This window comes from Corvus cornix, chromosome 2 (assembly GCF_000738735.6).
Source record: "Corvus cornix cornix isolate S_Up_H32 chromosome 2, ASM73873v5, whole genome shotgun sequence".
NCBI lineage: Eukaryota > Metazoa > Chordata > Aves > Passeriformes > Corvidae > Corvus > Corvus cornix.
Window position 1 is genome coordinate 48,446,514 of NC_046333.1, and position 24,294 is coordinate 48,470,807.

At 36.2% G+C, this 24,294-nt stretch overlaps 1 protein-coding gene across 1 annotated transcript in view; it reads right to left on the reverse strand.

The window, feature by feature from the left end:
* Window positions 1-24,294, reverse strand: part of ITGB8 (integrin subunit beta 8) — a 47,133-nt gene that overhangs the window by 13,073 nt on the left and 9,766 nt on the right. The window contains 8 exon segments of the mRNA XM_039548276.1: window positions 269-403; window positions 3,014-3,103; window positions 3,198-3,293; window positions 8,150-8,308; window positions 11,071-11,236; window positions 13,004-13,250; window positions 15,823-15,997; window positions 18,602-18,687. Coding sequence (XP_039404210.1) covers window positions 269-403; window positions 3,014-3,103; window positions 3,198-3,293; window positions 8,150-8,308; window positions 11,071-11,236; window positions 13,004-13,250; window positions 15,823-15,997; window positions 18,602-18,687 — 1,154 coding nt within the window.

Below are 24,294 nucleotides of genomic sequence, written 5' to 3' on the forward strand. Positions count from 1 at the left end.
GGTTGTGCCCAGTGGAGGACAAAGAAGGAAAGTTTTAATGGACGTTAGCTTTCAGGAAAAGCTTTGAGCCTTAGTTCCATGGGATTAGTGAGAATTAAAATAAGATTCAAGAAAAATAAATCCAGAGAATAATAGAGAGCCTGTGATCATTAATCACATAAATCCATTTTCAGTTTAAGTAAATCCCTAGAAGATTTCACACCATTGAAACCCAACCAAACAGAAAAATAAGTATTCCAGTTCCTTGAAGAAAGAACTATCAACATACTTCTTTATTATATCCCACATTTTTACATCCTTCCATGCCAGTTTTTTTACTTCCATCAGGACAGATTGCAGTGATATTGAAATGAAGACCTTGGATCTGGTTATCCACTTGAATTTTCACTTCAGAGATTAGTTTCTGTAACCAGAAAACAAGTTTTACTAGCATTGCATCTCAAAATATAATGTACATTAGTGACTAACACTAAGTACAGCTACTATGTCTGACTAAAAATGAAGAAAGCTTGTCTGTGTGAATAAAGGAATGAATTAAAGCATTGTTTCCCATGTAAAGACCCAATTACATTCCAAATATACACAACCAATGAACTGGTAATTCTGATAAAGAGGATTAGGTTTTCCAGATGAAAATGTTTTCAGCTTTGCTAACATGCTTTTGAGAGACTGCATTTTTCGCAATTTGAAAATCTATTCCAACAACCATGTGCAACAAAAACTGCTCATTGAGTCCACGCTGCCTTTTAGCCACACACCTAAAATGTACTGTTACAACAGTAAACATACATAAAACCACTGTTACCCAGTAGAAAAGTTTCCTAATTGACTTGACACTTTATAAACTTCTGATATTTTGCATCTGTCTTGGAAAATTTTCTCTGAACAAACCTTAGGGTGACCCAAAGGCTACTGGGATTATTATTACAGATTTTTCTGGGTCAGCTAAGACTATGTAAGCCAACAATTGGCTGATCCCATTAGGGCATTTTGCAATAAAAAATAATGAAAAAGCCAGCTACTTTGTAACTTGTATTTACTACATACCCTAAAATCCTTCTTCCTTCAAGGAAGAAATACTTCTTCTTGACCATTTAAAAATTTATTAAAGCTCTGTACAAACTTATGAGCTGAAATTTGCACAAAGGGATTTTTAAAATTCCTGTCATATTACTATTAAAAATGAGTTTAGTGGGATCTTTTTACTGCTACAAATGGAAATGCAATTACATGAATCTTAACACATGTTTATCTTAGTAACTTTTTGAAAATTAGTGACTCATCTTTGGCTTTTTAGCCAGGGATTTTCAGCCAGGGTTTTCCATAGCTAAGCCTAAGGTTTCCCTGCCTGGAACAAGACTGCAAGAGGCCCACTGTCATTGAATATCAACACTAAATTTATTTTCTTATCTAAGTCCTTTTTTTCTAGAAGGCAACACTTTCAAGACCTGTTCACCATGTGTTTATATATTGAAAGCCCCTAAAACTATGATAAAAATCTCAAACTGTGAAATCCAGTGAAGGTTAGGATGGGAAGAAAGACAGTGTCCAAAATATGAAAATAAAGCAAAAGCAAACTGGGGGTGGCTGGACCAGGAAAGTCCCACTGAAACTTGTACTGAACTAAATAATTGTTTCATAAATTTTAATTTCTTCTCCTTGAATGTTTGCCCTGCACTGGGTAAGAACTGTGTTACAGTTTAGGATGAACAGTGTAAAGGTGTCATACAAAAGGACTACAATCTTCAAAATTCTTTGCCAGCAACTTCCTGCAAATCTCCATATTCAAAATGAGATCTCTCAACTTTATAAGAGAAGTAAAATATCAGTGAGAACTTCTCTGCACTTTGATGGCCCCTAAACTCCTCTGCTTTTGAATGTCTTTGACTTCTGCCCAGTGTCTCCAACATGACAGTGAGCAAAATGTGTGCAAAAGTACTCCATGGACTAGGAACAGACACAGGGGCTGGCTCTTCATTATAGCAAATTTGCTGTAAGCAAATTGCCTAATTCTGTGGTTAAGGAAGTAAAATGGATAGCTTCGGCCCCCCAAATCCAATCAATTTAAAACAAAAAAGGTGATACCTGTGGATACCTTGCATACACTTTTGTAGCTAAGTTTTCAACTTTTTGAACCTAAATGTTTGTGTGTAACTGCACAGCTTAGCAGCATCCAACTGTCCAACCCACCACATTCAGAATGCTGCTCTATGGCCTCCCCGTGCTCTGGTACATCAAATGCCTATTTCTTGGCTTCATTATCAAAGCTGTTTGTTCCCTCTTTCCTTCACTAACAAGATGCCTATTTCACTTTCAAACTGCCATTCTGTGTCAAGCATGTGTGGAAAATGACTTTATGCTATTTCCCATACTATTACTTTCTCTTTCCCAGACAATTATGTTCAATTGAGTGCTCCAGGCAAGAGTTCACAAAGCCATTTTCATTGTTCTCGCCCAAATACCTACCAAAACTCTTCTTCACTTCCATGCCTCAAACCCCCAAGTTATTACACTGTTTTTTGCAGTATAAATGCTGCTCCTCATGAAATCCACTGTCCTCAAACTACCTCCTTGTAAATTCCCATCTCTTGTTTGTTTCTAAAAATTATGCTGCAAAACTCTCCAGATACTGCATTGTGTTTTTGCTCTGAACTTATATGGTGCCTGGACAGTGGTGTCTGGTCTGCAACTACAGATCTGAGGTGCCAAAATTCAAATAAATAAACCCTCTTTTGAAGTGACATAGCAACAGGCGCAGAGAATCAAACAGAATATTTAGAATCACCCTTAGAAATTAAAAAAACAGTAGCTCTTGGCTTTGAGACCCTGACAGACTGGAACTTTGAGAGCTATCATAAGATAGTATCACCTCTCCACCTGGACATTAGGAAAAGTAGGGAATGTATCCTTTTGGACTTCAGATGGAAGACGAGATCTTGGAAATTCCAACTTCAGGCTATGAAAGATGAAAAATATACAAATATTACATACAACATTGTCACTCTCATCATACCTGATAGGCTTCTACCACCAAATCATTGAGATTTGCTGCTTGTGATTCTATTTGTCTTGCAACAGTACCAGGCAAGAGAGGTAACAGATCCTATGAAAAAGACAATCATTTATGCACAGTTTTAATTTTAAGTATAAATATTGTGCCTTCAAAATTAAAAAAAGAAATCAGGTTTCTAACCTACTTTATACCAATGAAACTGGCTTCCTTGAACAGCAAAAATAACATTGATGTTATTGTCAATCAATTTTTCAGAGAGCTGCCCAAGAGATGGATGCTCCTGTAAAATACAACAGAAAAGAGAAGACTGCAGATTAGTAGGGAAAAATCTTTTATTTCAAATATGACACATTATAGATTTCCAAAACCAATCCAATCTTCATTTCTAAATGTACAGAGAATGCGAGACCTACATCAAAACCAGGGTGGGGTCATCCAAATAAACAATAAAAAAAAATCACCAGGGCATCAGCCAGGCTTATCTGTTGCCAACTATGTAGATCTGCTGCACAGTGGAGGGAGGACTAACTCTACAGTACTATTTTGTTGGTTTGAGTCTGATGCTTAAGAAGTATGGGTATGTTGTGGTCCATGGTCCATCTAGAAGAACAGGGAATAATAGGTGGGTTCTTGTGCAAAAGTCAGGGAGAAAATACAGCATGAAGCACTGAGATGAGGTGTGCTTTTGAGAACAGCAAGGAGGGTAATTAAAAAGGTTTGATTCTCAGACATGTATTTTGGCATCAAATGCAGCCATTGGATCAGGTTCTGGCAATGTCAGTATTCTGTACTTATCTCACTTATGACTGACACCTTTCTCCTCTGTGTGCTCAAGACCCACCTAAAGACTGATGACTCCAGTCCTCACCATGACAACCTGCTACATTTTCTTAACCACACCCGTGCTTGAAGAAGGTGGCATGAGTTTCACAGCCCTCCTCAGTAATGCATTGTTGTATTTGCTGAAGTACCTATGACAGCATGTCCTGTGCCAATGACCTGTCCTTCTACACTTCTCATTGAGAGATCTGACACGGATTTGAGAACAAGAGGTGTGTTGCTATCTCTTCATCCAAGATCTGGGGAACTTCAAGGGTGTCGGTGTGGTCCCAATGGGCTTTGTACACCTGGGTTATGTGAGATCCCTTCAGCTCCAGTACTCTAAACCAATCTGTATCTGAAAATCAGTGCTCATTAACCCTTCATAAGTGAATAGTTCTCAAAAAGTAAATTCAACACTTAAAATCCAGATTAAACAGAGAAGTGACTGGGGCCTTGGCTTGCGATTCCACTTAAAGAGATTTCATCTGGACACCTCCACTTATGTCAGGTATTTCAACCTTTATCCCCCACAAACTTTTGTTGTCTTTTTTTCCTGGTATTTTTCACCATCTGCCCCATATTATCTCTCTTGCCCAAACACAGTCTGTTACCCTGAACAATTCTTTTCTCCTTGGATTGTCCCTTGTTACTCAAGGCACTCTGCAAGTCAACAACTCTGCTAGCAGTAATCTGAATAGCAAGAGAACTGAAACAAAGTTATGCAAGGGAGCAAAATCCATTTTCCATCATATTGCACCATTATAAAGAGCCTTGCACAGAAAGAACAAAGGAGTTTCTTGGTGCAGTTTGATATTAGCCTCTAGAGGGTACACGCCTCTCTCAAAGTTTCAACGCTTTGGTAAAAGATTATATTCCTTAAGATAACTGATGAAAGGCAGATAACACAGTATTAAACCGTCCTTCTTACAGCTCCAGCTGGAGAGAGTGCCATGCTCACTGGAGAGAGAGCAGGCATTTCTATCACACAGGAGTCATGAGTGAACTGCAGCAGTGGTGGCTTTGTTGGCATTTTCAGCAGCCTACAACAAAGTGCTAAGCCTTCCTTCCTTCTCCATGACACAGAGCACATTGGTGGGGCCTCCATTGTGCTGCACAACCCTACAGGCCACGCATAATTGGCTGGAGATCACAGACACACCAAGTGGTCCCAGGACACGAGTGAATCCAGATGTTTTGCAAACACCTCCTGCACCATAAATGTGTGAATGATAGGGGCAGGATCAAGGGATCATGAGATGGTGGCAAAATAAGTCAGTCTTCCTGCTTAGCACATGGTACTAGACCTGTCTCTGAATTCCAGCAGAGTGGCCCCTCAACAACTCTGCAGCTACTAGCTGAACTCTCTAATCAGGAGTATCAGAAATAGCTTCCCAAGCCTTCAGGAAACAAAAACTTATTCAGATGGAGCTTACTGATGTCAAGAGATGACACCCATAGACATGCAAGGGCTGCAGGGGCAGAATCCCCAGACTACCTCTGCTCACAAGCAAGGCTGAACTTCCATGTATCTATCATCAATAACTCACTAGAGTGTCCAGCTTCTTGTTTCTTTTTATTAGAATTGAGTTAAAAAAAAAAACAAAGCTCAAAGCATCAACAGACCCACACCAGCTTTTTAATTTTAAGCATGTAAAGAGATGACATAAGGTACCAATGGTAACTCATAGACCCTCACTTTGCTTGCTGTGAAAACCTTGCTGTACTTTGTCTTTTTATCTTATCTCTTCCCACTACTGCTCAGACAAATGTACTTTAATTTTAGATCATCTTTCTTCTTTCAATTACATCATTCATTTTATTATTTTAACCTACTGTGTTAAGCAGAGAAGATAACTAATACAAATGTTAAGTATTGCAGAAAGGGAGTTAACCAAACACAGATCTAATTAAAATGGACTAGATTTCTTTCCTGTCATGCATTTTTTTTTGCTGACCTTTGTGTGACTGCTTAGCAAAAGTTAGAAAGAAACATTCAGAAAAATGTCTAAGTGGAAACATTTCTGATGTAAAGGCCAAGCTTATTCAAATAAATAAAGCAAAGTCCTCTTAACTGGCACAAGTAAGAAATAAAAATATGCCAAAATGCAATCTTCTCATGACTACCCAAAGCTAAGAATCAAAGCAGGAAAACAATGTGATTACAGAGGTCTCTTTAATTTAGTACAGCCCAACAAAATTGTATGACTAAGAAAAAACCCCAAAAATATGTTTCACATTATGTTTTCTAAAAGACTGACAGACTTTGATGATATTTCATTTAAATATCAAAAAGTCTTCCCAGCCCCTGATTTCACTTGTTCATTTGAAGTTTCTTTATGGATATCTATGAATAAAATAATCACATATAACATGGATGAGAAGAAAAAAGCAGGAAACCAACACACTTTCCCTTACAGACACTATTGTGTTGTCATCAAATCTACTCCAGAAAACGCAATGCTAAGAAAGATTCCCTTGCTAACCCTTTTCTAGTACTAAGTGCATGTAACTAAGTGGCTACTGTTAACATGTGGGCATGCAAAAATTAGCCCATATTTAAAAAAACCATATGGATCTAGATGTGCCACCATAGATCTAAGCATCTTTCAAAGTAATTTCATTTGGGTGGATAAAAAAACCTCTTTTCATAAAATACATCAATAGTAGTAATCATGGAGATTTCTTTTTCCATATGGGACAGTAAAATTATGATCTTTCAAACCAGGATGCAGAATATCAGTTAAAACACCTTTTTTCAGTCAGCCATCAATCTATCCTGGCTGCTTAGAAAGAGATTCATTAATTTTGTCTGTATTTTCCATTGGTGAGTTTCTCCAGTTGCAACAGAAATTAATTCCCAAAGCTGGACAGAAAATAAATATAGTGTGTTGGTTTTTTTTTTTTCTGAAACAGACAATATCTTTATTATCAAAGGAATCCTGAACACTAGAAAAAGATTTGTGCCTTTAGCAATTATTTAATAAGCAGAGCAAACATCCTCTGATTTATAGCACTGCAGCTAGGAAAACTAAAAGAAAATAAAAAGAGAGTGTGTTCTGCTTTGGGAAAGAAAAGTTTCAGGATTATTTGCTCTAAGTAAAATAAGCTGAATAGACTGATTAGAGTGGAAAAAAATATTCAGACATCTGTGAGGAAATATCGAAGAAGTGAAAGAGGGAGTATATGAATGCAAGAACGTCAGATAATCGGAAATCTAAATAACCTTCTTGTTAGCACACACTCATCTCCCTCCTCCACTCAGCAAGGTCCCAAACACTCACCGCTTCCCAGAAACCTCCCGTATTTCATGATCACACAACAGCCAGCGGCCTCTTCCTGCTGCTCCACCATCCTTGTAAACACCAGTTGCCGGGATTAAATTCAGGTTTAACCTCACTTACACACAGCCGTCACTGATTTCCCTTGCAAATTGCTGGTTCTGGCTGAACACAGGCTGTACACGTTAACTAAGTGCAGCCAGCACCGAGAACAAAACTTCAACGTGCTCTGATTGTACCACAGTTCATATTTCTGCTTTCTGGGGATTAAACTGCAATTAAGCAGTGATTCATGTTTCTTAAATAAGCAATTCGTATTTATTTAAGAAAATTCCTAAAGCAGTTGAAACCTACAATTCTTAGGCAAAAATTCCTTTCTTCAGTCACTTATGACTACTTTTTACATTCCTGAAGAAAATATTTTGAAATCTAAAAATACCTGATGAAGGCGTCTTATTCTGCTACAGCAGATTGGATGCAACTTTTTTTCAGAGGCCTGTACTACCACACATTGGCTTTCTACTGTGAAATCTGAATGCATTTAATGCTAATCCATCCAGCTGAGATAGTTCATTGCTATTGTACGCCCTCTGGTTTACTCTTACCAAGCCTTTTCAACCAGTGCACCTGCGCATCTTCTGACCATAAACCACAGCCGCTAGCTTTGCCTTATGAGCATGATTGTACAACTCTGACATATTACCAGCTTCTACTTGTGCAAAATATCACACCACACACTTCTTACTTGTATTTTATACAAAATTTTTATGAGATGCTAATAAAAATCCAAACCAAAACCAGTAACATATCCTCCTTGGCTGTGTACTGTTTTTTTCAGACTCCAAAATACTTTATTCCACACAAAAAGAATGCCAATATGCCAGGTGACCAATTCTTCATTTCACAACTTGCCTATCTAGAAAAATACCACTCTAATAACTGAAATAAAAGCAATGCTTTGACAGCAGTCTAAAAACCTTCTTTACACAGTTTTGCACTGCCTCTCTGAAGGCAAAATCTATGACATATACCTTACCATACTCGTAGCTTTGACGTACACATTATCTTTCAAGTGACAGTTTCCATCATGGGGGATTACAATTCCTGCTAATTTACTGTCAAGGGCCAGATGGGAAGTTTGATCTGTCATCACAAGAAGCAGTCGCTTTGCTTCTTTACGCCATCCAATGTGGCTCTAAATAGAAAACAAAATTAGGCATAAGAAAGCAGTACCTACCTATTTTCTAAAATCAATAACAAAATGAAAAATTAACATGAAAGACCACTTTCAGATATTACACTGCTTGGAAGCACTGAGTTTAAACCAGGCTATTTAAAGCATTTTGTGTGGAAATAGATATAATGTCCTACATCTGAAAACTACCAATTTCTTTTTTTTTCTCCACTTTCCACTTTCTTTGCTTTTTGAAGAAAAACGTCCCAATATACATCCCAGTTTTGCTTTATACAGTAGGCTTGATAACAACTGCCACATTGTGTGTGTCACTATTATGTAAAAATGTAAAGCATATAGTTTGTAAAATTCTCTGGGATCCAAGAAAGCATTACAACCAGTAAATATGCATTCGTCCATATTGATACTTGTCATCCTGTTCTACATTTACTTTGTATTTATTTACTTCATATCATTATCACTCTATAATTTCCTTTTCCTACACAATTTTCTGGAAAATACTTTAGTATGTGATCACAAATCAATAAACTAAAGTTTGAAGGTCTTCATGCAATTGCAAATTGAGAAATTCTTTATTATGCAGCAAAATGCTACATTTATCCACCATCTTAAGGGACTGATGGCAAAGTGGCAGCCTCAAGGGTGAATTGAATGTCTTTTAGGAACTCAGTGATGTGAAGGATGCAGCAAGGTAAGCTTATGTCTAAATTTTTTTTGATGCCGATTTGTATTTTCAAAACATTTATCTCCCTGATTATAATCAAACCTCTGAGGCAGACAGGAAATACATCACATGCTTTTTCATTTTTCCCTCTCTTGATTATTCCATCTTCTTTTTCACTGCTTCCATTTCATCTCCTTCCTATGACACTGTCTCCTCTCTACCATTCGCATGTGAAACGTGTACCTGCAGTACACCCCATGTACTCAGCCAAGCTTCATGACTTACTCTCTGTCTTCCTTTCTTCACAGAGAGGGATTTTGCTCCCTTCTCAGGCTCATTCTCTGCTAGCTCTGAATGGGGATTAAACATCTCATGCCAGAAAGGATAACAAGTACAGAGGGGTGTCATGTCTTTTCCAACTTACACTTTAGGCATCAGTCTCCCTCAGACACTCCTAGACAGCATTCCTCTAAAAAAAGGAGCATTTTAAGTTTTATTTATAAACAGGTTTTGTCTTAAATAATTCCAAATTCTCCTCCAGCATTGTAAAAAACTCTTCTCCTAAGACTCCATCATTTGACTTTGTCACCTTGAGAGTTGTTTAGTTTTAGGTAATCCTGTGAGGAGCAGGGAGTTGGACTCAATCATCTTTATGGGTTCCTTCTGAATTAAGATGATCTGTGGTTCTATGATTCCTACCTACATATGTCATAGCAATCAAAATTTTAAAGCAGCTCCATGTTCTAACCTGCTGTCTCTTGCAACTGTGATGTATTGGTTAAAGCAAGATGGAGCAAGTTATAAAGGTCTATTGTAGGCAAATTTAGTGCACATTAATATAATTTGTAGTTCATGATGGTCATTATGAATTGCACATTTTTCCCATCCATTTTAGTTCACAATTCAGTTAGAAGGAAAGCCTCCACATTCTCATGAATGTTTCCATTCTATTGTTCTTGGAAGCATATATTATTCTAGAACTCACATGTCATAAGTGTGGAATGTGTCCAGTGAGAAACACTGAATTTTTAGGAATTTTTCCAAAGTTCCAGAATAATTTTTTGTAACAGCTTCAACCACAGTGTTTATGAAGAGTGGTTTTTACTTACCTGTTCATCAAAATCTGAAAATAAAATTGGACCAAACTATTCATTTTTAGCATAGTTTGGATTACTGTTTGTCCTTGACTTATCGTACTGCTCAGAAAAATAATGCGAAGATGGACAAGATAAAACCATTGTCCTGACATCATTCTAACCGATGAGAAACACAGCAAGCCTGTGATTTGAACAGGAGTTGAGTATTTTATAGAGCATTACCAAACCCATGTATCAACCGAATTTCAAAATTTTTATTGCATTAATATGTGTAAGAATAAAAACAACAACCAAAACAGCTCTCTAGAGCAAAACTAACTCTCTTTATCTAATATGCTTCTAGCTTGAGACCTACTGATACAGATCTTCTTCATCCTTTTCTGCATGGGAGAGACTATGACGAAATTTTATCAATAAACAAAAGTTAAATTTTAGTTGATTTGTACTGTTTTAAAATATGAAATCTTTAAAAGTTGATAACATTGAAGTTCTTCTGTTTTCCTTGTCAACACAAGCAGATACGTGAAACTTATCATTCAATTTTCAAGTCCTAAAGGAGAAGAAATGTCAAATTTGTATGTCTTCACTGAGGAACACAAGCAGTGTTTTAATGATTTTTGAAACTAATTATGTAATTCACTGAAATTAATACATGTTTCCATTCAAACAAGAAGCATTTGCTTTCATCATCCATCCTATGTTGGTTAGGCTGGTTAAAGACAGAATTTGAAGATCATTAACCAATACTGAAACATATTCCCTCATGCTGTCCTTTTACAGTTTCAATTGCAAATGTACAGTTAAGGGGGAAATAATGGAAAAGGAGGAAAAAAAGTCTTAGTATTATCAGGCATAGAACTGGCATTTTGAATTCAAGAACACTGAGCACCATTGTACCTATATATATTTATACACATTTATCTACATATATATATATAAAAATATATACAGTGCCTGAATTACTATTTCTTTAGACTTTTGTAAATAAGCTCCTTCCTTACCTGGCACACAGCTGCTTGAAGCATTGCATCAAAACCCCCTTCAGGTGTATCAATATTCCCAGAAATTTTTTGTTTATTCACTGCATTTCTGAATTCTGCTATATTGTCAGTCAGGGATAGCACATGAATATAACCATGAGGAGGCATACAATCTAAATTGTAATCACTGTAAAAACCAAAACAAATCAAAAGCCTTATTTTTCATTTGAAGGAGATAAAAATATTGCATCCTCATTAACCCATAAAATCCTGATACCAATACAGACATAGGTAGCACAGGACAAGAAACAGAAAAAAAGAGCAATTCTATGTGAAATTAATTTCAGTGGGAAGTAGTTATAATTAACTACAAAAAATGTATATTATTTTGTATTTTATGGAATTGTGTGTATAATAACAGTTAATATACTGACAGTATATATGTAGTTTTTCATACAGAACAAAAATGCAACACAAGAGGGATGGTATGATCTCAGGGAGTATATAAACCCTTTTGGAATATCTACAGGGTGATACAACTTTGCTTTTCATTATCCCTGAGAAAGGACTATCACGCTGCAACATTAAGATCCTTTAATAGGTTGCTACACAGGCTACTGGCTCAAGCTATAATAAAATCTAAGTTCCTATATCCACTAGTGTTACATAAATGTACATAAAATTAATATTGATATTTATAACAGCTACCTCATCAAAGAGATGAGAAAATCCATTTTCAGTAACATCACAGTAAAAAATACCTTTTCAAATTATGCATAAGGGAGAAAGTCTGATGTTTGTCGTAGGTAAGCTAGTGAAACACCACTTATAAAGGTCATTTATCTGGGACCCACTCACAGCCATGATTTATGGCATAAGTTGAAGTGTTCATCCATTTCAGAGATGCTGAGCAGGTTTCAATTCCCTTAATTTCTACTACATTCAGACTGGAACCTGCCCTCCTCCAAATCAAGGTGCAGTCAAAGAAGAGAAACTGGCATTGAAAGGATTAATACCTCTGCAGATGTCTACTTTTAGTCAAAATGCATCATGACCTAGAAATGCTAATCAATATCCACTCACTCTGTATAGATGGTCTAGATGACTGCTTTATCCACAGATAGTCACACCTGTAGAATGAATTCCACTACTAGGAACCAATTCAAAACCCACTGAAATCACAAAAGTTACTTAGGGACTTCACAGAACTCTGGATCATGTCTTCCCAGGAAAGGCAAGCAAGAAAGTATGAAGAATTTATATTCACTTTTCCAACTACTATCATACAGCTCTGAATCTGTTGTGAGTAATCTTGCTCCCCAGGGGGTTTTGGAAATGATCCCTCACTTTATGTATGTTGAACACAAGGTATAAAAGGCAGGGTATGAAAAAGGAAATGCAGGCCAGAACATCTTTTCTATTTAAAAGAGGATTTCATTCACATTAGAACTGTAGAAGCTGATCAGAGGATTGCTTTTGTTCATTAAATGAGCTGAAAGGAACCACATAATGTTGACAAAAGTAGAGTTTTAAGGGAAGAGTTAATGAATACATGACCATACACTAGAAAGAACATGGGTCAGAAAGTACAAAACTTTGTGATGAATCTAGGTAGCATATCCAAAATAACCAAAACCACAACAGTTGACTTTAAAATTAAATACAAAACATAACCAAATATTCCAAACCAGCATGGATATTGGCTTGTTCTCCTAAAGAAAATACAGCACGTTTTTTCTGATACAGAAAGTTTTCCTGAAATCACTCACCAGGTGTTTCAGAAGTAATCATTGTAAAACAATTTTCATCATTTCCTTAGGAACTTTGTCAAAGAACCACGGTATAAGGAAACAAAGACAAATTCTGAAGAATTTAAAAATAAATATGTATAATGGATATTCGTGTCATTAAATACACGTCTCAGTGCTACAGTAAATATAAAAAGACTACATACCTGCACTGGTTATGAATTCTACCTGGATGAATGCTAATATAGGGTGACACAGTTTTATCCACATAAGATCCAAATCCAAGTCGAAAATCAAGAGAAATATTCTCCATCTTTTTAGATAAAGCAAATCCAACGGAATTTAACTTTTCTATATTGTTGTGCATAGAAGCTGAGACATCAACTAAATAATAAAGATCCACAGGGTATTTCTCTAAAGGACGAACTTTTAACATAAAGTTTGCTTCACTTCCTGATTAAAAAAAGAAACAAGTAAGTTTATTTACTATTTTTGAATGGACATGCTTAAAAATACATTTATTTTTGTAGCAATCTCAGCATAAAGTTGTGTCAGCAAAGAGAAAAACAAACAAACAAGAAAATCTCCCAAGAGTAAGTGAAACCTTGAAGAATCATTCAAAAATAAGCCATAAAGGGACATTTTGTACAACATCTTGGTTTTTTCTTCTTGCAGGAGCACTGTGCAATTTATTGTAAAAATCTGACTTCTCCCCATTTTGTTTTAAATTCATGGTTATGCAATCCCTTTGGCATTATAACAAAAAGCAGTTGTGGCTCACAAAGGACACAGATCTGCATACAAATTGGGGTCAGTCACTTCAAGGTTGACACTTCAAAATATGTAAATGTATCCTGCAAATAGTTTGTCATATGACAGAATCTAAAACTACATATGCACCACAAGGACAGTGCAGCCTGAAAAACTCACATAAATAATGATACAAGTTTATCCCAAATTGCTTCCAAAGATTGGATGAGAAAACTCTGTAGGATGAAAATATATATTTTTTTAAAAAAGGTTTTAATCTAAAAAAAAAAAAAAAATCCATGTTTTGGCATATACAAAATAGAACTCTTATTTCAGAATGACAGATGTCTGTCTCTCCTGCAGTACCACAACACATTTTCATATGTAATAAAAATATTAATGCTTTGGAAACTGCTAAAACTAGTCCTCACATTTTTGCTTCCCTAATATTCTGTAATGTCAGCAAAAGGAGTTAAGTGATGAGTACAGACAGAGTAGGTACAGTAATGCATGGTTTCAAATTAGTCATCATTTTATGTCACCTGAAGTGTGAGCTCATAGCAGAAATGAGTTTAGGATCTTCATGTGACGAGTGGAGAATCTAATCCAGTATTGTGCAATGAAGATACAGCAAAGGACAGGAAGAAGGAAGATGCTACAGAAGAGCTATGCAGGTTTTCAATAAAAACTATCAAAAGGTACATCCAGTACAAAGATCTGACTCAGAAAAGTTAAATATGCAAAAGTAATTTCTCCCGTTTCTTTGAACGTAATCCACCTGAAAATGTCAGGATTTGTCTGTATTAGGTCTTGCACGAGGAAAGCAATTTCAGTGTGCTGCAATTTATGTTTCCTCTTTGCCAATGTAAATTGAATTACTTTTTGTAAACGATCCTTGCAGGTCTCCAGTTTGCATATAGCAAGATATTGACTGCAGCTTTTATTTTTTCCCACATAAATCCTAAATGTTGAGTATATGTAAACAGTGTCAAAAACCCCAGTATCAAAATAAAACCATCTTTGTCTGCATGATTATACTGTATCCAACGTCTGTTTTGAGGAAAAACTATAGTGGTATATCTGTGCATTTTCCTGAGGCAGAAAACATGGGCAAGATATCTACATATAAAAAGTTTTTCTTCTGGAGTCCTTGGAATTTTATACTTCTGCCTCCCTGATGCAAGAACTTCTGCAAAGCATAAGAAACCCCAAACTTAATTTCACTATTTAATGGAAAAAAGTTTACTGAAACCGAATTTTAGAAAGCTAATTTTTTTTTCTACGAATCTGCTATGCCTTTGGAAATAAATGTTATTACAGACAGAGCTAGAGGTAGCTCAGTTCCTGAAACCATTTCTCAGTACAAAGCGGAGTATCAGTCACTTTGGAAGGAAAGTGGGGAAAGGAGAAGTGCTGATGTTACCTTGACAGTTTTATTATTGTAAGGAGTGAAAATGAGAACTCCTTTGTAATTTACACTCATGTAGATCCTTCCTTTTTCCCTAGTAATTGACATAAAATTATCATTTCCCCAGTGAAGATCAGCAAAATACTTCTCCCAAACACTTAATGTTTTCCTACCAAAGATTGATCCCTCTCACATATTTTTCTCCAATTATTCTTTGCAAAAGAAAGAAATAAATTAAATTTTATTGAGTGAAAGATAACCCTGCATCCTTTTATATCACCTTTACTTCTGCTGTTGGCTACAGCTTTTTTAGAGATAGAGAATGAACACTGATTTAATTAGACTTCAGCTGAGGGCAAATGGAGATATACCAGTTATAAAAAAAATTCAGGCAGTGAATACTTAAGTCTTCTTTAGGAATTCAGTCCTTTCTTACATAATGGTTTTCGTATTTTTGTAGTTGTCTAGTCAATGCACTTGAAAGTAAAGAAATAATCAAGAAGTTTATCAAATCATGAATTCAGTAATTATAACTCTACTTTCAGAAGGAAAGGTAAGGCAAAACTGTTAGTGTAAGTGGCTAAAGAATCAAGAAACTACATAAGAAAACAGGAAAGACTACCTAAAATTCCCTTTCCACTTATTACTTCCATTATTCTGACCTTTATCTGTGTTTGACAGAAACAAATCTTGCTGAAGATGACACTTGAATATGGGAGCAACACCATCACAGTCCTACAATACAATGTTATACCATCATTCTTCCAAATAATTATTCCAGATGCCTCTTCACGAAATATCTGTACTTAGAAGTATTGTTTTTATTTTAAGTTTACTATAATATCAATGTGTTAGAGACGACCCAACCTGGACGCAGTTGGACTGAAACTTTTCCTGGTGTCACTTGTATATTTGTTTCGTGGTCACTAGGTATTGTGACATGAACTGTGGGGTTTTCAACCAAATCTGATTGGCAGCCTCTTTTCATTAAGTTGAAAACAGTGTCACAGCGTCCCTTCTGTGTTGTGCCAGCCATGAAATCCTGTTTAATAAGAAACAAAAAGTACAAAACAATCTGAGCTGAAAAAAAACCTGTACTACCTTCAAAGGATGAAGAAAACCAAAATAATAGTCTTTGAAACAATAAAATATGCTACTATAAATGAATAAATCATAGAACAAGTTCATGAAGCCATATGTTTTTAATAATGGCAATGATGCAATATTTAAATTAGAAGTTAACCCTAATTGCCACAACGACCCTTTCCTACACAGAAAATTTTTTTTAATGAGAAATGGGATCTTGCACAATCAGAACAAGCCAGCTTTGGAGAAAAAGGAAATTACACACTGTCACTATGTCACTAAAAAAAGTTCTGTGCCATGCTATGAGCTCATTTTAGCAAGAAAGTGTCATTCCCACAACATCAAAACACGTTAGTTTTCAGAAGAATCCACTGGTAATGTTACTCAGGCTAATATTTAATAGGAACAACAGAGGTCAGCTTTAGATTTAGCCAACCTGAATCTGTCTATCACACTACACAAAATCCAAAGACCTGCTGGACTATGTAATTTCAATTCCCGGAAAGAGGAAATCATGTATTATTACGGGAGTGGACAGTTTAAGATGCCACCAACATAAAAAAGCCCTTGTAGCAACAGGAAAGTGATTAGTAGAAGGATGATGTCAGAAGCAGCCCATCCTTTGCTGCATCAAAAGAGCAAACTTGCCAAAAATTGTGCCAAAATGATCCAATACAAAATTCCTTCCTGACCACTAATGTGATGATTAATACAATTCTGAACATAAAAAAACCCAAAAAAAAGACAAGATCCTTTGTAGTCTTTCAAAGTATCCTCTGAGCCAAAGCTGGAGACCAACCAAACAAAGGACAATTTCTGATCTTTCAGAGGCAAATGGGGAAAATAAGCAATCTAAAAGTGCATACAGTCAATTGTATGCTATATAATAGTCATCCAGACCTTGTAAAGACTAGAGGAAGCCCCTGAAGAAGGAAATTTGACAGTCATGTGTCTTGTTTTGCAAATTCAAACTCATTTTTGTAGTCTACCTCTGACATTTTTTCCATAACCTTCTTTATTGAAGACAACAGAGACTACTTCTTAAGTTACTGCTATTTATATACCCTTTTTAGTATATGCATATCAAAAAGCTAGATTTTTAAATGTATTATTATTAAATTTACTCTCATTACTGGTAATGACTAATAGATTTGTAGTGTTTTCTGAAGTCCACTGTGTGTGGGTACAAATTCAAAGCATCTCAAAAGTTCCTCATGGCTAATTATCTCATTAAAAATATTGCTCTGATGAAGCAGGCAGGCTAAGCTGCACTGCAGTATTTCCACCTGCAATAATAAGGGTTTTGCTGTTCCATAACCATGAATGGTGTGCAGGTGAACCAGCTGTTTAAGAGGGTTTGACAAAGCCCTGGCTTCCATGAACAGCTCTCAGCATTGACTTGAGAAGTGAAGCAAGAGAAGCAGAGCAGAAGTGAAACTGGCCAAATCCACATGCCTAGTTAGAAGGGGACGTACTGCAGATCCACAGCACTGGAAAGTCAGCAAATGCTGTTCTGTGATAAATGCAGATGGAGGAGGATAAAGCCCTGTCCTTTGTAACACAGGACATGAGGCCAAAATAATGAACCCTTCCACACTGTAATCCATTGTGCCATCTACTCATGCCCTAAGCTTCCTCTGGGAAAACAAGCCCTGCATGCCTCTACCCATTCTTGCATTACTTAGCCTTGTGCCTTTGGCAGACGAAGTTAATAATTCCAAGACATAATATCTCACATATTGCCAGTGCCTTACACTCCTTATCTCAGCCAGACACACCCCAGGAACTTATCTACCTTCTCTGCTAACCTGAAAGCTACTACGGGTAATTTCCACATGACCTTACAGGGCATATGAGCTTGCGATTGTCAGCAATATTCTTCAAAAGCTTGTTCCTCTGAAGTGATTACTCAAAATCATGCTACCAACAGGATTATTTTTTTTTCTGTCAAACAAAACCAGAAATTCCCATATCCTTACAAATACTTTGCAAAGTAACAATAATTTCAGGATAATTCTTGCAACCTAAGATCTACCTTCTGTGCTAAGTCTCAAAACTGATAGTTTCAAGTGTCAAAATGAGAAAAACATAATTTTTTCCATTTGTGATAGGATCATTGTATATGGTGAAGTCAAAGTCACCTCCACTGTTAGTACAACCTTTTGCTAAATTCAGTAGACATATATGTATAGACTTGTTTTCATATATGATGAGGACTTAATATAAAGTACTGATAAGTAATTTTGCTCTTGAAGCCAAAAACTGTTAAACTCTCAAAGCTACTGTAAGTCTGCCAAAGCTGTCTACAAAGCAGATGGAATGCATTAAAAAGGTCTCACTTTATTTAAAATTACTGCAATTTTCCAAATAAAAGATTGCATTTTCTCCTTTGGAAACAAAATAAATTTCACATGATTTCTCAGGTTCTGTCTCTAGGGATCATTTAAAGATTTTCTTGCTATTTCTCACTATAATTTTCTCAGTTTAAAAGTCTTTATCTTTATAAAGATCAGAAGCAGCTAAAATATAAAGTCAAATGTAATTAAGCAAAATGCCATACCTCTTGAGCACACCATCCACACTCTGGACCCAAAGCAAGACACTTTGTGCATGTTACTGCATTTGAAGTGGCACATCTGTTTTCCGCTGCAATGAAATATAAACCCAAACATTCATGATTTATGATGATATGTGAAATTGTAAAATACCTAATTTTAAACCACGATTTGAAAAATTACTTCTCCAGATTAAGAGTGATGACAATGTATTCAAACAGAAGTAAAACAGAACAAAGAAATGGTGGTGAGGGAATACAATTTTCTTTTAGCTACAGTCTAGAACTATATGCACAGATTGAATAAACTCCATTCACAATTCACAAGGCCAAATTTTTAAGATTTAGAATAAGTCTGAAGTGAAAGTTTATCTTTGGCATGTATCTTGCTGATTTATTGCCTAACAGAAAAAATTTACTAGGTAGCTTATCTTTTCGCAGACATTTTCCCTTTAAGTCATTTACACTTGACTGAATTATTCATTATTCACTCCTCATGAAACCCAAAGTATTTTCTCACCTTCTATAAATATTCCCCCTCTGCATATTCATTTTTGCAATGAATAGTTTCCCAGAAGAGGAAGATTTTCTTTTCCAGAAGCAAATAGAAATGTATCCAACACTACATGTGTGACAGATTGAAGACACATCATTCTGTACTAACAATTGCAAAAATTGTGCCTACTTACAAGTCTACCAGCGAAGTCCTTTATATCCTTTTCACATCTTTGTTTTATAGATTATTGCTTAAGTTACTACTCTTTCCTATGAAACTTTGGCAGTTGGTACTGAAAAGAAGAGTCTTTTCAAGGGACTTGGTCAGCTCAACTTGAATGCCAGCATTAGTGTATCCTTTCAGCACACTGAGCACAAGTCTCTTGCAGACCAGTGCACCTCTAAACAAGACAGAAGTCACCTGCTAAGAGTTATATGGAGGGCACAAAGTGCGCAGCTCAGTAGTAGTGCTGTTTAACAACACTGCTCTGTGGCATGTTCAGAATGCCATATTAGAAAATATACAGGGAACAAAAGAAATTTGATTTCTGCATACAAAAAAGGGCTATATCTGTTGATTGGTCCATTGTCATAGCATGTATCATCATAACAAAACTGATGAAAAGTTTGGTTTTCATCCAAAGTTTTGGCTACACGCACTGTCTCTCAGATTACTTCTTTCCAATCTGCAGTTATAATGCAAACCATCTTGCTTTTTAGGTAATGAGACGAACTTCTCATAGTGAACAGATGTACTAGGGAAATATGTACTAAAATACCTTTTTTTTAAAATGTTTATTTTGCTAAGATAAGATCCTGTATTATATAAACAGCTAGTTTTCATTAGGTCACTTAGAACGACGGCTGATCCAAGGAATTAATCACAGTTTGCACATTACTAGTATCAACAACACATATACCATTATCAGTATTAACAAGCCTAGTGCAGCACAATTGCAGCCTTAAACTGATAATGTGTAGGTTAGTGGCAATTTAAATAATTTCAAAGGTCAGACCTATATTTCTATTTCATATCAACTGCTGCTGCTGATTTTTGCCATGAAGGCAATGTGAGAAAAAAAAAACATAAATGAAAGGGAGAGACATAGGTATGATATACACAGTAAGTTGAAAAGCAGCCCAGGAAGGTGCTGGAATGTAGGGAAAACTGATTAAGGGTGGGAGAGGTTGGTAGTGATAAATAAAGGAGGAGTTGCTAAGGAGAGAGAAAAGAACAAGACAAAATCCAAAAGGTTTTTGTTTAGTTTTTTGTTATAAAAACAAACACAGCAAGTTTTACTTGGATGTGAAATGAGAGCAAGCTCATTCAGCACTGACACAATAAAACATTTTTGCATTTATAAGAAGATAGCAACTGCACTTTATATTCTGTAGTCTGAAAGAGCAGAGCTGGAGGCCATAGAAAATGTTACCACATACTGCAGGAGAGGGAAAAAAGTATGAAGATTTCAGGTAGGTATTGACATTCACAGGGTTGTAGACCTTGCCACAGATCCCTTTCTAGACAGTATTCATAAAGTGCAAAGACTCAGAATGAAAAGCTGTTGAAGGACTAAAAATAAAAGGAATGTAATTGTTCTTGGCACACCAACAGCCCTCCCATCTTCAACTGGGTATCAAAGACAGCAGAGATAAAAGGCATTATAAGAAAAAGAGAGTAAAGTGATAGATTCAGTGAAAGTGTCAAAGGACAAGGAAAAATATAAGTTGCTGATCTGCAGCACAATAGTGGTTTTAAGACCACCATGGAGAAAAATAGGGAGAAAATTACATGAACTTTCAAGTTAATATCCATTGTAAGAGACAGAGCTGTTCTGATAAGAATAAACAGTTGACATGAAAAAATGAGAAATCTGTGTTTCTAGCTATTGAGATAAGGAATAAGGAACATTAATTCCTCGTCATTGCAATCAGTAAACCAAGTAAGACAAATAATAAGTATGGCCTAATTAATTTCCTGCAATAATATCTGAGACTCCTTTCTTAAGACATATAATCTGCAAAACACATACTTTAATTTAAATGCCACTGACCACATAACAAAACATTAACACCTTTTTGTAATATGCACTTGCTAAAAAAACCAACAGTATGTGTCTATGTGCCATTTTCCAGACACATCAGAAAACTGACTGAAAAATAACTGTCCCAATTTTTTTCTGTATGGTTTTTTGAATCTATTGAAACTTGATTTAGTTTATTAATACAGCCTATCTAGTAAAATATAGGGGTGTCTGTGTGCCTTTGTAAACTTCTAAGACAGAAGTTTACAAAGAAAGACTTCTAAACTTTGTAAACTTTCTAAGAAAAAAAGATCTTAAAATCTAGTGTCAGTGTGATCATGGCAGATAAAAGGGTTTAACAAATAAATATACAGTACTGCTGGATGCAAATCTCTTTGCTGATAACTCTCCAGTCTCAAGAGCTCCATTTTCACAACATGAAGTCACAGATTGGCTATAGACAAGCTTGGTACCATTGGAGCAAAAAAGCTGAAATTTTTTTTAATAAAGAGAAACTTGAAAAAGTTGAATTAATTCCTTTATTTATTATTCTGTCTACATCACTACTCTGGTTCCCAAGTACATAGTCCCTTATAACAGTTAATTTATGGACATGCTTTCATTCATTAAATATTTATTATTTAGTTGTAAGCCTACCGTAAAACCATAACAGTTTAAGTATAAACTTTTCAGTTGCTTTAAAAAAATCATGGTAAAGCAAGAAACATTTTTTTATGAGTTGGCTCAAAAAAGAACTGAGATTTTTCCTGCCACTTCACCAAAAACAGAGTCCAGACAAGACTGAGTTACTGTTCAGCCAAAGCTAAGGGCTAGTTTCTACTGGCTTAGTTATAACTGATGTATGCCAAAAGGTATTTTTGACAAGGGCCAAATTCTCTGCTGGGAACTGCACAGGCATATGCATATAATAAAAAGTGAGTGCATCAGGTTAAACTACACTTTTCCAGCCTACTCCACAAAATTACAGCCGTGCTCCAACAACTGTAGCTATTTACAGTGATCACAGGTGTGGCAAGCCTAAACTCTCTGCAACAAGAGGGATCAAGACAAGGCAAACTTCATATATGTTATAATTATATCCTGCCTCCTTATTATGAAAGTAACTTTATCACAATCAGGGTATTTATCTCAGAGATGAAAAAACAATAATGCACTCTGGAGTCTGAGAGAGGATGTTAAACAGGTTTTCAAACAGGCAGCACTTTGTTCAAGTACAGCCAAGAATTCGGATTTGTATCACTTTCACTGTTGGTACACGCTTGTGCTGGCTTTGGAGGGTGTACCATTTGCTTTCTTAAAAGAGAAGGCCAAAATATAGCTAGAAGCTTATACTCCCTGATCATGGCCCTCAGACTGGTGAACACTCATCAAGGCAAGAAGATGGGAAATTATCCAGCCTCTACAGAGCTGCTTTTCCTTCAGTTGTGCATCTAATCTTGTTCTAGGGCAGCAATCAGCCAGGCTATCTCTCTGCACAGATAATGAACGAGGCCCTCAGTAACTCATGTATAGCATCATTTATGAGGAAAGCTGCAGCTTTTATGCAATGTACTGCAGTTACCTTCACCCTTCTGTCTTCAGAACAAAGCAACATGACCCTGTAGAGGGAACAGACAGTGTCTGTCCCACCTAACACATGGTTTCCTGATTCACTTTGGCTGAGTGAGAAGGTACAATGAAAAGCATTATAAAAATGATACAGGGGAGGGATTATTTTTCCATAATTATTGTGTCGGACATTTACTTGCTCAGATTACAGGAAAAAAATGAGTGCCTGTGCTTTAACTGCCAATCCTAAAACCTAATCCTGGAATTAGGGATTTTTCCCCCTTTTTTTTTTTTTTTTTCCAAACAAAAAATAATTCTCTCTGCCTTTTGTGTCATGCTTAAAAAAACCACTATGTTACCACCAGATTTTCCAAGAAGATTACAAGGTATGCCTCAAAATCAGCTTTAAGAGGTACTCAGCCTTGCCCAGGAAAGGAGATTTCAGCTTGAACACTGTACACTTTTTATGCTTTATAATGAAATCTTAAGATTACTTGAGAAGAATACCAAACAACTTTTCTTTCCTCTCTCTTTTTTTCTATTACATATGGGATTTGTTAATTTGTTTCACTTCTCCATTACTGGTTGGGCACTTTAGTTTCACAATTCAGACAGAAAGAAACTAAGCCACACACTGATTTTAAAATGTTTTTTACCAGCAACAGAAGAAGCAGTAAACTAAAACTCTGCATGGCAGAGATGTGTTTTTGCTAAGAAAATAAAGGCGTGTAAAAGAAAGGTACAAAACATGATTGGCACTGTTAAATTCTGAGCCCTCAAAAAATACTTCTGTAAACCTGGCAAATGAGTAAAAACACCTTTCCATTGACACAAACAAGCAAAAGAAAAAACCCAAACCAAACTAATCAACTGTTAGTGTTCCTAAAAAGAAAAATGGAGTATAGCAGAAGAGATAAACCATAATGTGGTTACAGAGATGGTAAGAGGTAGAAGCGAGACATGAATAAGAAGTCTTTGCACATCTAAATAAATGCAGTGAAAAGAATCACTAGTAAACAAGTCCTGATAACTGATAGGGGCTTTCCATTCATAACTCTGCCAATATACCTGTCCTGAGAGTTTTGGGGTTCCCAAATTAATCTGCATTACGGTATGAACACAGTATCTTTTGAACATGAGGGTCTTTAGTGAGAGCTACACAGGTGATTTAAAAAGCCATTAAAATGCAAAGCAATACAGTAGCCTGCCTTGCCTGAGTTTGTGTCTTTGTAAAACATGCAAGAAAAAACACCAAGGTCTTCCTTTTTTTGCACATTGTGCAAGGTCTGAGTGACGCCACTGGAGAGAGCTGACGCTGGATTCAGCCGAACAGTGCAAAGACAAAAGGGGAGGACACCTCTGTCAACACAATATTAGGAAAGCCCTGGCAGAAAACAAGAGTCATAGATGATGCAGGAGGATAGAAAATGAGTAAGTCTGCTCTGTAGTGGCATGTGGACATGGAGTTCCCAAGAAGTGTATGGACACTTCTGTAATTAGAGAACGATACTGATACTAAGCTTTGAGCAAATTATGTGAGGTTCAATAAGGGGGAGTGCCAGGTTCAGCATTTCAGTCAGAGCAACCCCATGTGATGCTATACAGGCTGGG